The following is a 15,178-nucleotide window of genomic DNA, read 5'->3' as shown; positions in this document are numbered from 1 at the left end:
CCTGTATTGTGTCCTCCTGACTTTGTGTGCTCTATCCTGCTGCTCCCTTTACATTGCCTATCTCAAGTTAAACCTAGAATTGAGCATATGTGCAGAAAAAAAAATCAGTCCAAGTTTCACATAAAACAGGTAGGTTTTAACATTTTTTTCTATTATTTAATGCTATTTCTTAAAATTGTTGCTAAATCACACCTCTCTGATCACACTAATGTTTCGTAAGCTGTAGAGATCAAGTTCCCCAAGATCTCAAATTTTTTGCCAGGGGTTCCTCGAAGGAAAAAAGGTTGAGAAACATTGGCGTGAATTATCTATATATAGATCCCCTAAGTGGACCTTATTCTGCCATAAATACTATAGGATGAAACAACTGGTGACTGATAATAGTTTATCACACAGTACAGTAGATAGGATTCATAGTATTACATATCTGTAAGTACATGTATACGGTACACACCTGTTTTGAGAAACGTATGTTATTCCACGACTCGCTGTTAAATTTGTACCCATGGACCAACAGAGTCAGTATGTACATTGCTGAGGTACAATACTCCAACAGTCGCTTCTTGTTCTCAGTAGGGTAACTAGCACTGAGCTGGAGACAACAGAAGAAGCACATGGTTAGGAAAGGGGTTAATTTACAGAAGCTGTGTCCATATTGGGCCTATTAGCCTATGTTACAGTTCGGTTTCCATGAAAGGGGTCCCACCCCACTCATTTATATAAATACAGCTATGTTATATAAATCTATTTTTACATTGTCTCAATATTCTAGGCCAGATTAGGAGTAGTAAACTAGAATGTTCTCAGTAACACAGGTGATCCTAGTAGAGGGGCATTCTTTGCACTCCTATGGTCCTATGGTCATAGGCCTATAGACTCCGGTGATAGAAATCCAACCCTGCCTCTGAAGCAATGTGCCATAAAATCAGATTTTACTCTACCTCGTTCCATTCACGGGTGCAATACATCCAGACAGAACTGTTGGTGAAGCTCAAGGGCTGCCCATAGGTAAGATTCAAGAAATTGAACGTGTAGTAAAAGGCAGAAAAAGCCTAAAAAAAAAAGTAACAGGGTGTGGTGAAGACTTTGTATTACTTTCCTAGTAATATTGACACATAGTGGAAGAAAAAAAAAGTGTTTATAGATTAGTGTTTGTAGAACTCAATAGTGTAAGCTAAAGTTTAAACAGAATTGAACATACTCTTAACTTATATGATTGTGAATTCCCAGAACACCTTTAAGTTTATCACCAGGCAGCACAAAGTGCCCAATTAGCTGGCTCCATAATCAATGGCCCGACTCCACATTGTGTTGATATGGAAGCACTATTCTGATCTGTATGATCTATAGCAGCTCTGATGTGGATTTCTCCTAGTAGGTTTCATCTTCCCATTTTATATCCTACTTTGTCTATCCCATATAGCTATTGAATATGATAAAGAGCTCCATACATCACTGTCTCCTCTGCTAAATAACCCTCAGTTTTTCCCAGGACTATTCCCACATCTCTTCCAATGGTGGGACAAAAAAGACTTGCTGTGAATAGTAGATAAAATAAAATCAGATTATTTCTTATTTTAGGGACAAAAAACATATTTTTGTCATTATTTGAGATCTCTTGGAAAACTAGAAGCCTGAAGATAGACCATATTACAATATTATATGGTCATTTACTAGATTTAGATTGTAAGCGTCCTTATAGGGAACACTGGGAAAGGGACCCCAATATTACGTTAGAGTATTTGCTATGTCCTGTCACTCTGGCGGGTCTAAGATTTCTATCAACACAGCTCTGGTAGAATCTAACTATAAAACTCCATTGAGATGTTATATGATCCTGACTAGGATAGTAAAGATGAGCTTGCACACTCCGTCTTATATTTTCAGAAGCTGTGGCCAAGTGGGCACCATGGTCCATATTTGGTTGCAATGCCCTAAGGTAACAAGGTTTTAGAGTAGAATATTTCATCTACTTCACTCAGCAATGGGTGTGAACATTACCAGAGCTCCAGAGACTGCTTTTTTAAGAACCTGGATTATGAGAATGAACAGCTTGATTTCATATATACTGTACACTATATTGTCAAAAGTATTGGGACACCTGTCTTTACACACACATGAACTTTAATGGCTTTCCAGTCTTAGTCCATAGGGTTCAATATTGAGTTGGCCCACCCTTTGCAGCTATAACAGCTTCAACTCTTTTGGGAAGGCTGTCCACAAGGTTTAAGAGTGTGTCTATGGGAATGTTTGACCATTCTTCCAGAAGCGCATTTGTGAGGCCAGGCACTAATGTTGGATGAGAAGGCCTGGCTCGCAGTCTCCGCTCTAATTCATCCCAAAGGTGTTCTATCGGGTTGAGGTCAGGCCTCTGTGCAGGCCAGTCAAGTTCCTCCACCCCAAACTTGCTTATCCATGTCTTTATGGACCTTGCTTTCTGCACTGGTGAGCAGTTATGTTGGTATAGGAAGGGGCCATCCCTAAAATGTCTTGGTACACTGATGCCTTAAGAGTTGACTTCACTGGAACTAAAGGGCCAAGCCCAACCCGTGAAAAACAACCCAACACCATAATCCCCACTCCACCAAACTTACACATGGAGTGTAGTCAGACAACAACTGTTCTCCTGGCAACTGCCAAACTCAGAAACGTCCATCGGATTGCCAGACAGAGAAGTGTGATTCGTCAAGCTAGAGAACACGTCTCCATTGCTCTAGAGTCCAGTGGTGGCATGCTTTACACCACTGCACCCGACACTTTGCATTGTACTTGGTGATGTAAGGCTTGGATGCAGCAGTTCAGCTATAGAAACCCATTCCATGAAGCTCTCTGCGCACTGTTGTTGTGCTAATCTGAAGGCCACATGAGGTTTGGAACTCTTTAGCTATTGACTCTGCAGACAGTTGGCGACCTCTGCGCACTGTGCGCTTCAGCATGTCATGACCCCACTCTGTCATTTTACATGACTTACCACTTCGAGGCTGAGTTGCTGTTGTTCTCAGTTGCTTCCACTTAGTTACAATACCACTAACAATTGCCCGTGAAATATTTAGTAGCAAGGAAATTTCACAGATGGACTTACTGCACAGGTGGCAACCTATCACGTTACCACGGTTGAATTTACTGAGCTCCTAAGAGTGACCCATTCTTTCACAAATGTTTTTAGAAGCACTCTGCATGCCTAGGTGCTTGATTTTATACACCTGTGGCCATGGAGGTGATTGGAACACCTGAAACCAATGATTTGGAGGGGTGTCCCAATACCTTTTGCAATATAGGGTAATTCTTCTGCAAGGATAGCACATGCACAGTGTTGTAGCCAGTCAATAATGATTGATTATGGTAAAGAAGAACTTCGGCAAAATATTCTCCCTTTAGTACACCCCCTAGACAAAACACTAAAAAGTTAATACAATTTTGAAAATTCTTTCTATTTAGGAGACAAGTCTAATTGAATTTTCATGACCACATCTCTGTAATTCAAAAGAAAACCCCATCTGTTCTGCCAAGGAGGAGGTGTAACAGCTGGGATTACATCATATCCTCTCCTTTCTCTCTGCAGTAAAAGGAAACTACAGTTCCCATGAACCACAGGGAATTGTAGTGAATGTGGGCAGGTACACTAGGCCTGTACATGCTGAATGTGTCTGAAAGTCTCGGCCCACCCACCACTGCAAGTGGGGCTGAATTACATCACTGCTTCGTGGAGAAAGAACTACAGAAGGGATGTGCCAACACCAGTGGCTGGGGGAATAAGAGGCATTCCAGCCACTGGTCTTACAAACAGGAAGCCAAAAATAAATAATTCTTTGATATGAAAATTAATAGGTTATTTCAGAGCAACTACTGAGTGAAGAAGAAGATGGATGACATTCAGTGAAGGTAGGAAATCAGCAATAAGGACATGTAAAGAAGTTTTTGCCTGGTGTTCTGCTTTAAACACAAATTGAACTGGATCATGATTAATGATAAACTATTGTGCACCCTCCACAATAACCAAAGTCATGACAACCATTGATACAAGATCTGTTGGTGGACAAGTGAGATTTGGGAGGCACAACCTTGGCTGCTCTAGATACTCTCCTTTCTCTTTTTGTTTTCTACCCTCATCTTTTTCTATATCTTTATTAGGCTGATATGTTGCCTATTATTTCTTATTAACATTTACATATAGTTAACATGAGTACTATACCATACTTTTCTACGATGTCCCACCTTCATCCCATGTTTGGTGAGAAACAAATTTCACTGGGGTTAACACCAGCTTACACATGGTTGTTTGGCCTTTTATTTTGTGATTGTTACATTACAAATGTCTTTATTACTTCAATTGATAATATATATGCTGTTTGTGACAGGGCGCGGCGTCAGACGCCCAGCCCTTCTCACCAACTTGTGACCGAAGGACTAGCCAATCTAAAACCGCGCTGCCACTTGCATAACAATGCCACGCTCAGCTGCACCCTGTGCCGCAGCCTGAGAGCAATTGTTACTGGGTCAGGTTAATTACGCAATTAACCCTTCACACTGGCACCACCACCTTTTTGTACAGAGAAGGAGGAAACTCACAAATCTTAGCAGGAACACTATGATGTTTGAATAAGCGTCTGTATACACACTGTCACCGCAGGCAGATGTATGCAGAAGTTTATAACACACAGTAGCGCTCTTCAGAGACAGGGATTCTTAGTTTGCATTAAAGAGCTTTAGAAACAGTTCAACGCTTTTCAGAAAATAAGATTTATTACTAAAAAGATCAAAATGGTGCAATAAAAATATTTGCAGAAAAAGATGTAGCCAATATATATATATATATATATATATATATATATATAAATACAGAGAGCAATACCACAACCAGAGAGATAACAGAAAGAAGTTTAGAGAGGTAGAATACTTGCCAGAGTCCTTGGTTTAAGAAGATTCAAGTGTCCTGAACAAAAGGGTACCGTTTCTCCCAAAGTTGGTTCCTGATGTTAAAAGGGAGAATCTCTTCATCTTACTTCTCCAGGCCTGACAGCCTATTTTCTAGTACCCCAGCAGGGGGTGTCTACTGAAGCCAAGGGCCAATCGCCTCATTTGGGGAGGGGGTTTAGGCGGAGACTCAGGCTGTGACCCAAATCCCTCACAAGTGTATACCACGGTCAATAACCTTCCATAGGTACATGTAGCATCCTATCCACTGGTAGATTAATGTGCAGAATCATATTCTGAACGTCCAGACACCAGATATGACATATCTGCCTGTGACGGTTAAAGAGATATTACAGACAGAGATCCTCCTGCGCAAAAGGGAAATACACCTACTGGAAGCTGCCAGCACTTAACCTGCTACCCAAATGACTGCCAAAATCTGGGACATACATAACTTTCATCCTGAATGCAACCAGAAGTTTTTAATGGCCTGCTAACAAAAAAAAAAAAGACTAACGTAATAATAGGATTCTTCTTTTCTGCTCACTGGGTTGGTGAGCAATTGTTCTCCAGAGGCTTCTGTTTGGGGGTAATGGATGTCCCCTAAAGTGATCTACAATGTCAGGAGAAGTGTTTGTCGCCAGGGGATAAGGATCCAGAGTGATCCTGAAAGCTGTTTGGCCCTTACGGGTCGGTTTAAGGAGGTGAGGAGGCAATCTAGCCTTAGGAGGTGAAGAGTGGCATGGTTACGGATTAAGAACACATTTGTTTGGCACTTTTGTTTTCACATTGCATGAATTTAGTATTATCAGTTTTTTATGGACATTTCTACAATTTTTTGAACTTTCTTGAGTAGTTTATAAAGTGTGGTCATGTTATTACACTTGGAGCACTGTGAAAATTGATTTTTCAAATGGTATTTTATTTTTTATATCTGTTTGATTATATGGGCACTAAGTGATAGGGAATAATACTGAGTGACACTTTACAAAGATATCTCACTTAATAACTTGCTTTTGATTAATTTTGTGACACTATTGCATGTGAGCACATTTATTATATTATTTGAGTTAGTATTGTTTCCTGAGCGCTGCACTATTTATAATTTTATTAAAGAGATATTGCTTTCTGCTCTCGGGTAGACGTAATCTAGGGATGTAAGGTATCAGGTGACTTGCATTAAACTGACCTATCTGAATATATACTTTGTTTTATTGTACATTTTTCCTGCCGGGAGTTATGAAATTGTATGAAAAAGTGATTTCAAATTGGATGTATGTTTTACTGCTATTTCAGAATGCTTTTCAAGTCCAGTGACTGACAGGTTTATAGCTTTACGATCCGGCTAGAGCAAGAGTCTGCCAGACACCCTGGCACCAGCTAATTGGGTTTACAACCATGAAGTGTATCCATCTGTGCCCTGTGCACTCCTGAACTCAGCACACACACACGGACCACATGCCATTCAACAAAAAGGGAGAGGGCTGGTTTGGAGTGAGAATGACACAAGATGCTGGATCTTTAGCAAAATGGATGTCCGCGTCCATATCTGTACGTACAATTGCTACACTGTTGATCATCTCTTTTACCTAGCTGGATACTCTGTTGATTGTATGCTGCGTAGTGCTCATCCCAAGAGGGGCCGCTTAGAATATGCCCAGGTCTCCCTTGCTAGTATAGAGGCTGCCAGTCAGAAGCACAGCTCCATGCACACCGACAACACAGGCTCATGTCTTTAGAATTTATTGTTGAACAACTTAACAGAAGAGGGGTTTAGGTGTTCAGGACACTCTAAAATTATCAATAGGAGGACAAACTTCTAGCGAGAATCCTTATAGCTGCATCCTGCAAAATTCTACAGTAGCTCTTACTCACAATGTACAAAGCCCTGCTGGCCACCCAGAATCCACAAATAATTACTATGTGAGGGAGATAAAAGACTCTCCTCCAGACAAGGAATCTAGGACATTACCCTCCAGAACAAAAATATTTTATCAAACTTTTCAAGGCTCTCCATTCAGCATCTGCTGAAGCTCAGACTGCAATCCTTAACTCAGTATAGCGTCCTCCCAAGGGGCAGCAGCCCCAGGAGAATTGGGACCCTCCCAGAAGAGGAAAGATTACTCTGGAAAGGCCTCCCAGACTTTTATCACCCCCCCAGCCACGTGCTGGATGCCTCCTTCCAGGGATTGGCTAAGGCATAATATCTATTCATACTGGACTTTGACTCTCCCTGCTCTATATTATGGAAGCTTCTTCCAGAAGCAGGTAGGAGAAATCAAATGCCAAGTTATGAATCCCTGACCAGACAAATATAATAGATAGCTGCTCCACTGATTGCAGTGAAGACAAAAACTAAATTTAGCTTAGCAGCCTAACTAGGAGGATACAACTGTTTATTTTCCTTTAGATTTTACTTGTTAAAACACATACACCCACACACAACCCAATAAACAGATTGAAATATAAAATATAACTTCGTATCACTTGCCTGAACAAGCAGCTGCTACAGTGCTTTCTCTATAGAACCCTGTCATGGTTGCACCCAGTATTAAACATTTAATTGTAAAAAAATTTTATAAATAGTAAAAATATCAGATATAGCAGATCAGCTTAAAAACATATATACAAGAAGAAAATTAAAAAAAAGTTTCTTACATAGAACTTTCCATGTACAGGCGGTTGGTAGATGCCATTAAAAGAGCACGATTTATTTGAACATTCAGAAAAGTTGAAAATGTTCTTGATGGCCATCTGGCACTCAGAAGGATCTCCAGTACCCTCCACGGTAATGTTGGCTCCTATGTCACCTGGAAATGTTGACACACAAGGGCTATTGTACACAGAGGAAAGGGTGACGATGGCCTTGTATCCATTTGGGTAGCAAGGATTTTTGACATTCCCACTGGTCGTGTTCTAAAGAATACAAAAAAATCCACCATTTCAGCTTTTATTAGATTACTTTGTGTATACTGCTTTTTAAAGCAAATCGATTCTACATTCAGGCAGGGCAAAGTAACAGGTTTGGTTTAATTGCATGTCCACCATCCTGTGGTGTACCCAGGATATGAAACTTAGGGCCGGTAATTCTGGAAACATCCCCTCCCCAAATGTTCCCAAGTAATAAAGTGTACACTAAGTACAGATTTGTGGGTGTGGCCGCTTTGCGTCAATGGTGGGAGGGACTTAAGGGCATAGTAAACAAAACCTGAGCCTACTTCCATTATACACAGCACACATATTCCACAGTCCCCCCCCCCACAAATCCACAACCCTTACAATACAGATCTCCCCCAACATCACTAAATTCTCCCCCCATCCCACTTCACCCAACATAGACCCCTTGGCACAGATTGACCCTCCCTCACCCTTTAGAACAGATACCCCTCCCCAGTGCTGACCCCTCCCCTCAGTATAGACCGACCCCCCCCCCCCCCACACACACACACACACACAGACACACACACACACAGACCCTAGCACAGATACCTCTCCCTAGTGCAGACCCCTCAGTAAAGACAGATGCCCCACAGCACACCAGTACAGACCCCTCAGTACAGACCATCAGGACAGTCATAACCTGGTACAGACACCTCCCCCCAGTTCAGAACTCCCCTCCTCAGTACAAGACCCCTCAGGACAATCACCTCCCAATCAGAGGACTGACCATTCGAGCACTCGGGCACTGCCCGAGGGCCCGGGGTCAGTAGGGGGCCCCATGAAATGCCCCTGGTACCTTTTATAGGCTTTTTTGGGTGTACTTTGAGTGTGAGCAAGGACACAGGGGCCCCATCATCCCCTATTGCCCGGGGGCCCCATGAGTTGTCAGTCCACCCCTGCCCCCAATACAGTCTCCCCAGGGTAGCTACCCCTCCTCAGCACAGACCCCTCAGTGCAAAGACATCACCAAGCCACCCCTCTATTCCTTCCCAGTACAGGTCTCCAGAAAAGGACCCCCCCCTTCACTAAACTCACTCTGTTGTAAGCAGGTGACTCTAAAGAAAGTGTATTTGTGTTAAATGTTCTGTTTTTTTACTTTGAGTATATGTTCCTGTTGGTATATTACAACAACAACAAGTTGGGTATTTTGTTGATTGTCATGGTTATGCTGAGGTGGTGGGACCTGGAGGGCAAGGGTTTATATGGCTGGACAGGTTTTCCCACAATTTTTAGGGGAATACTACCCCTCCTGGTTGCACCATATAAATATGGGGCTCCTGGAGCTTCAAAGGGGTTCGGTGGGGTCACAATGTAGCCATCACTTTGCCACTCAGCATCCTCTGTGGGAGGCCTGTCCAGGCCCCCAAAGAGGTTGGGAATTACATGAATTTATGTTACCAGATTATGGACTATATGGATTTATGCTATCAAATTATGGCTTTCCTGCCAATAATGGACTTTTGCCTGGCAAAGGACTTTTAATGGACTTCTCTCCCTAAAAAAATAGATCTACTTCATGGAGCACTTGAGGAACGTTGTCAGGAATGTGTGCTGGAGATGACTTAAAGAACTGCTTCTGTGTTACTGTTGACTACTTTAGTCAAACTTTGTTGTTCTGTTTGAAGTTACCAAAGGGGTGCATGCATTGTGTATCAAAGAACAGTGCTTATTCAAGGGGACAAAAGTTAGAGGAGATACAGCACAGAGGTCTAATGAGCAGAGGTGCTGTCCTAAGAAGGCTATATAGCTGTTGCTATTGACTACCATATTTGTATCTAGTCCTTGTGCAGCCAACCAGCCAGGAAGCTGGTGATATGACATGGGAGACAAACTCTGATAGTGAAAGGGTTTGTTGCTTGACCCTTTTGCTAGTGACTGGTTCCCCGCATACTGGGAACGCTCTCATGGCAAACAGTACCTAGGGATCTAGCCTTGGAGTCACGAGAGTTGTAGAGAGGCCTCGAGAGGAGAACATGTGCATCTGAGTTGTTTTGCCTTGCATGATCATGGCACAGGGTATCTAACAGAATTCCTTAAACACTGCTAATATAAAACCTAATCCATGATATTTATCAGCCAATTGTGTCTCCTTTCCAAGCTCATGACCAGTTAACTATGTGACAAAGGAGGATAGATGCAACCAGGGGCGGACTGACAACTCATGGGGCCCCTGGGCAATAGGGGATCATGGGGCCCCTGTGTCCTTGCCCAAACTCAAAAAAGCCTATGAAAAAGGTACCAGGGGCATCTCATGGGGCCCCCTACTGACCCCGGGCCCTCGGGCGGTGCCCGAGTTTCCAAATGATCAGTCCGCCCCTGGATGCGACTCAACAACTCAAACTAACCACATGATATAAAAAAATGCAAGATGTTACTATGAGCAAAATCTGTAAATTAAAAATCAGAGCATCCAATTGAAATTCAAAGTATATCTAAATCTAAAAACAAGATTGTAATATATTGCAGCTTACCAGCTCTTATGTGGTCACTGCATTCATTTCTTTTTTTTAGGGTAAGTATATTTTAGCAAGTACAGAAAAATACCCATTGATTCCATCAGAAATGCAGCAACCTTTTAACTTTCTGTGCACTAAACAGAAATATCAAACAATGTTAGCAGTCCTCCTAGGCAACTTTGGTAGACTACAGAAAGACCTTCCCTATTTATGTATTATATATGAGGACAGGGCAGGGGCGGACTGACCATTTGGAAACTCGGGCACTGCCCGAGGGCCCGGGGTCAGTAGGGGACCACATGGGATGCCCCTGGTACCTATTTCATAGGCTTTTTTGAGCTTGGGCAAGGACACAGGGGCCCCATGATCCCCTATTGCCCGGGGGCCCCATGAGTTGTCAGTCCACCCCTGGGACAGGGGGAGGTCTTTGTAGTACAAATTAGCAGAACAGCCTAGGGTGACAACGCTGCTCCTCCATAGATACAGTATAGCAAGTGCGCATTGTCATCCTAGAACAGGAAGTTAGTTATTAGCAGGATCATCGAATGAAAATTTATAAAATGCTGGAAAAATGAATAATAATCCAGCCATCACACTGAAAGACTGGTAAGCTGCAATATATTATATTTTTGTTTTTCAGTTTACATACTCTTAACTGCAATTCTTGACTTTTCTTGTAAAAGGTCAAGCTTAGTATACCCCCTCCCACCTTTAGGGCTCGTTCACACTTGACTAATTTCTAACTCTTGCCAAATGCCTTTATAGCGTTTGGCAGGCGTTTGGGAAGCATTTTTAACACTCTTCAAAAACTCCCCAAGCACCCTATGTGCGTTTTTGAGGCGTTTGATAGGCATTTTCCAAGCGTTAAAACCACACCACAAATGCCTATAATGAAGTTAATGGCATTAACGCTCCACAAAAACCTTGCAAATGCCCCGCAAACACCTGCCAGGTGTTTGAGGAGCATCACCATAGACTTGAATGGGAGACTTTAGCTCCTCCTGACTCGACATGAGGCATCAATTTTGCTGCAACGCTAACGCTACAGTGTGAACAGCACTGTGTGCTGCCATGTGTAGAATTTTGATAGGCGTTTGAGGAGCATTAAAAATGCTTCCCAAATGCCTGTCTAACACCTGCTAACAAAGCCTTAAAGTCTCCTCCATGGTTGGCATCACTGACAACTAAATAATCTTAGATCAACAGAATGTTGATCTAGCAAAAATGATATATTCATACTATGATTTTAGAAAATTGGGCATATTTTACATGATATATGCATTTCCCACCTCTATGAGGTACGCAAGAAATATCTTCATTGCCTGGTCCTGGCCATAACAGAGGTAGCTGTGTGTGTAGATACTGTAATCAAAACCATAGAGTCTGAAAAACATCTTCGTGCTATTGTCTTCTATGTCGCCAGAGGGTTGAAAAGTCATTTGGGTAGAGGCTCCTCCGAGGTCCATGGCTCCAAACATGGCTTGCTGGGGATGTATCCAGCTGTTTATGTATGAATGCTGGATCCAAAGGAATACATGGGCAAAAAAGTAAAGAACAACAAATACAAAGGTTCATTAATGAAAATTTATAAAATACCTTCATTAAAATATGTTAAAGACACCAAAAATAAGTTTTAACTAACGTTTTATTAGTAACCCATAATACATTATGCATTATTGAAAATATTCTAAAGTTTCCCTTAAAAATTTTTTTTTTTTTGTAATATTTTATTAGGTTTTGGAATAAAAAAAAAGGTTTTGTTTACTGAATTATGTAAACATGAAACACTGCATATTAATATTCCATATTACCATTTTCATACAGCAGATGTCAAGCTCTACATGAGTGCTTTGAAAGTATTGATTTTCTAATATAAACCGACTTCTGAGAGTAGCTACATTCATTCTCCATGGTCCCACTGTAGTTAGGAACATAGCCACCCTCTTGCTTACTCATGAAATGACTAGGGACTATAAACTATGGACTGTGTGTAGACCAGTGCACATGACCGCTGCACTAACAAGCACTGCTCATGCCAAACAATTGGGCAAGGAGAAGTTTGGGAGCTCACTGAAGATCTTAAAAGGAGGCACAAAAAAAACACAGTAAGTAATAACTTCATGAAAATTAGATACTAGGGCCATTAAGTAGTGGATGTGTATGGATTATTTTTGGAGAAAAAAAATATTGTAGTGCTACCCCAGTAGGAGCTGCTGTAATTTAACTGGTCCCAAATTAGTACAGAGGCAGCCACACAACAGTCCATTCACTCCAGCTCAAAAAGTCTGGGGCAAGGGTTTCCAAACTTTCTAAACAAAGGTTGCTGTCCTTCAGACTTTAGGGCAGCGGTTCTCAACCTGGGGGTCGCGACCCCTTTGGGGGTCGAACGACCATTTCCCAGGGGTCGCCTAAGACCATCGGAAAACACATATTTCCGATGGTCTTAGGAACCGAGACACCGCTGCTGTCTCCGGCGATGTGTGGGCGGGATGATATGCTGCCCCTGTCACCGCCTCCTCGCCGCTGATTGGCCACCGGAACTGTAGCTCAGGAGAGGCACACAGGCGGCCAATCACCGGCGAGAAGGTGGAGCTTGGAGAGGAGGAGCCGAGCGGCAGCGAGCGGAGATCGAAGAAGATCGAGGGAGCTGCAGGAACGAGTGAAGAGAGAGGCCAGAAAAGGAAGACAGCTGACAGGTAAGTGCAAATTTTGCTGCTGCAGCCAGGTATGCAGGATGTAGATGGGAGAGGGAGAGAGCGAGCCCAGGCAGGAGCAGGAGTCAGCAAGGTAAGTATCATTGGTGTCAGTGGAAGGGATAGTGCCCCATCATTTGTGTCACTAATACCAACGATGGGGCACTATTCCTCCCCCCACTGACACCAACGATGGGGCACTATTCCTCCCCTCACTGACACCAACGATGGGGCACTATTCCTCCCCTCACTGACACCAACGATGGGGCACTATTCCTCCCCTCACTGACACCAACGATGGGGCACTATTCCTCCCCTCACTGACACCAACGATGGGGCACTATTCCTCCCCCCACTGACACCAACGATGAGACAGTATTCCTCCCCTCACTGACACCAACGATGGGGCACTATTCCTCCCCCCACTGACACCAAGGATGGGGCACTATTCCTCCCACTGACACCAATGATGGGGCACTATTCCTCCCACTCATACTAATGATGGGGCACTATTCCTCCCACTCATACCAATGATGGGGCACTATTCCTCCCACTCATATCAATGATGGGGCACTATTCCTCCCACTGACACCAATGATGGGGCACTATTCCTCCCACTGATACTAATGATGGGGCACTATTCCTCCCACTGACACCAATGATGGGACACTATTCCTCCCACTGACACCAATGATGGGACACTATTCCTCCCACTGACGCCAATGATGGGGCACTATTCCTCCCACTGACGCCAATGATGAGGCACTATTCCTCCCACTGACGCCAATGATTGGACACTATTTCTCCCACTGACGCCAATGATTGGGCACTATTCCTCCCACTGACACCAATGATGGAGCACTATTCCTCCCACTGACACCAATGATGGGGCACTATTCCTCCCACTGACACCAATGATGGGGCACTATTCCTCCCACTGACACCAATGATGGGACACTATTCCTCCCACTGATACCAACGATGGGACACTATTCATCCCACTGACATCAGTGATGGGGCGCTATTCATCCCACTGACATCAGTGATGGGGCGCTAGTCCTCCCACTGCAAAATTACAGTTATGAAGTAGCAACGAAAATAATTTTATGGTTGGGGGTCACCACAACATGAGGAACTGTATTAAGGGGTCGCGGCATTAGAAAGGTTGAGAACCACTGCTTTAGGGGAACCCGACTGTGGCCATTGGTAGAAGAAAAGATCCCGACGTCAGTGGAAATAAACATTGCTCCTTCTTTGGTGTCAGTGGGAGAAATTGTACCCCATAATTTGTGTGATTGTGAGGAATTGGGCCCCTTTATTGGTGTCACTGAAGGGAATTATGCCCCATTGTTGGTATCAGTGGATGAAGCAGTGACCAAAAGGGACAGATGAAAGCAAGCAAAGGGCAGCAGTTTGAAGACCACTGTTCTAGGGGATATCTTAAGTATTTATTGCTGAAAAAACTTGGAGGGGCACAGGGTGGTATGGGATACTGCAGAAACACTGAATAGTAACAGGAGGACACTTCCCTCTGCTAAGTTTCTCTGAACAGTGCTTATGCCAAGAGCAAAGAAAATGGAGAGAATTGAGATCTTGTAAGGACTGTTTTAGCTAGAGTGACCACTGGCACCTTCACCAAGAGTTAAAAACATCACACAATCACTAGGACCCTAAACTCTGGTCAGTACTCGCAAGTATTTAGAATCACTGGATGCCTCCTTCCAGTATCCACTAGATAGATATCCACTAGGTAGAGGTGATGTTCACAATGCCACAGGACAGCTAAACCCATTTCAGCTTCCACCGGGCACTCTTCAGTGAACTCTCCAGACCAGGTCCTCAGGTAAAATCCCTTTATTAGCTCCAGTAGTTTTAGAAATAGCCCCCCCCCCCCCATCTATGCCACAGTTGGGACCTCAATGAATATGCAGCAAACTCCAGCATTCTGCCCAGAGGGGCAGAGCCCCTCAGGCTGGGAACTCCTCCTGCAGACTAGACGCAGGGCTTACAACAAGGCTGCAGCAGGCCTCAGACTATTTATGCTCTCTACAGCCACCTACTAGGCACACCTCCCCAGGAATTGGCTACAGTCCCATAAATATTTAGACTACTTATTTGAGAATACAGCCAACTAGGATTCTAGAATCCTCCCTACCACAACGGAAAACAATCAAA

General features: G+C 43.3%; 1 protein-coding gene across 1 annotated transcript in view; it reads right to left on the bottom strand.

The window, feature by feature from the left end:
- Positions 1-15,178, bottom strand: part of LOC149463487 (ectonucleoside triphosphate diphosphohydrolase 8-like) — a 63,805-nt gene that overhangs the window by 5,327 nt on the left and 43,300 nt on the right. Inside the window, exons 6-9 of the mRNA XM_089675028.1 lie at positions 11,600-11,827; positions 7,573-7,830; positions 942-1,052; positions 455-592 (exon numbers count right to left, since the gene is read on the bottom strand). Of these exons, the coding sequence (XP_089531154.1) occupies positions 455-592; positions 942-1,052; positions 7,573-7,830; positions 11,600-11,827 (735 nt within the window). The remainder of the gene's footprint in view (positions 1-454; positions 593-941; positions 1,053-7,572; positions 7,831-11,599; positions 11,828-15,178) is intronic.

Source organism: Staurois parvus, unplaced genomic scaffold (genome assembly GCF_062004578.1).
Source record: "Staurois parvus isolate SC_StPar_1 unplaced genomic scaffold, SC_StPar_1.0 ptg000154l, whole genome shotgun sequence".
Lineage (NCBI taxonomy): Eukaryota > Metazoa > Chordata > Amphibia > Anura > Ranidae > Staurois > Staurois parvus.
Note: the sequence above shows the minus strand (reverse complement) of the source record. Positions and strands in the feature narration are given on the sequence as shown.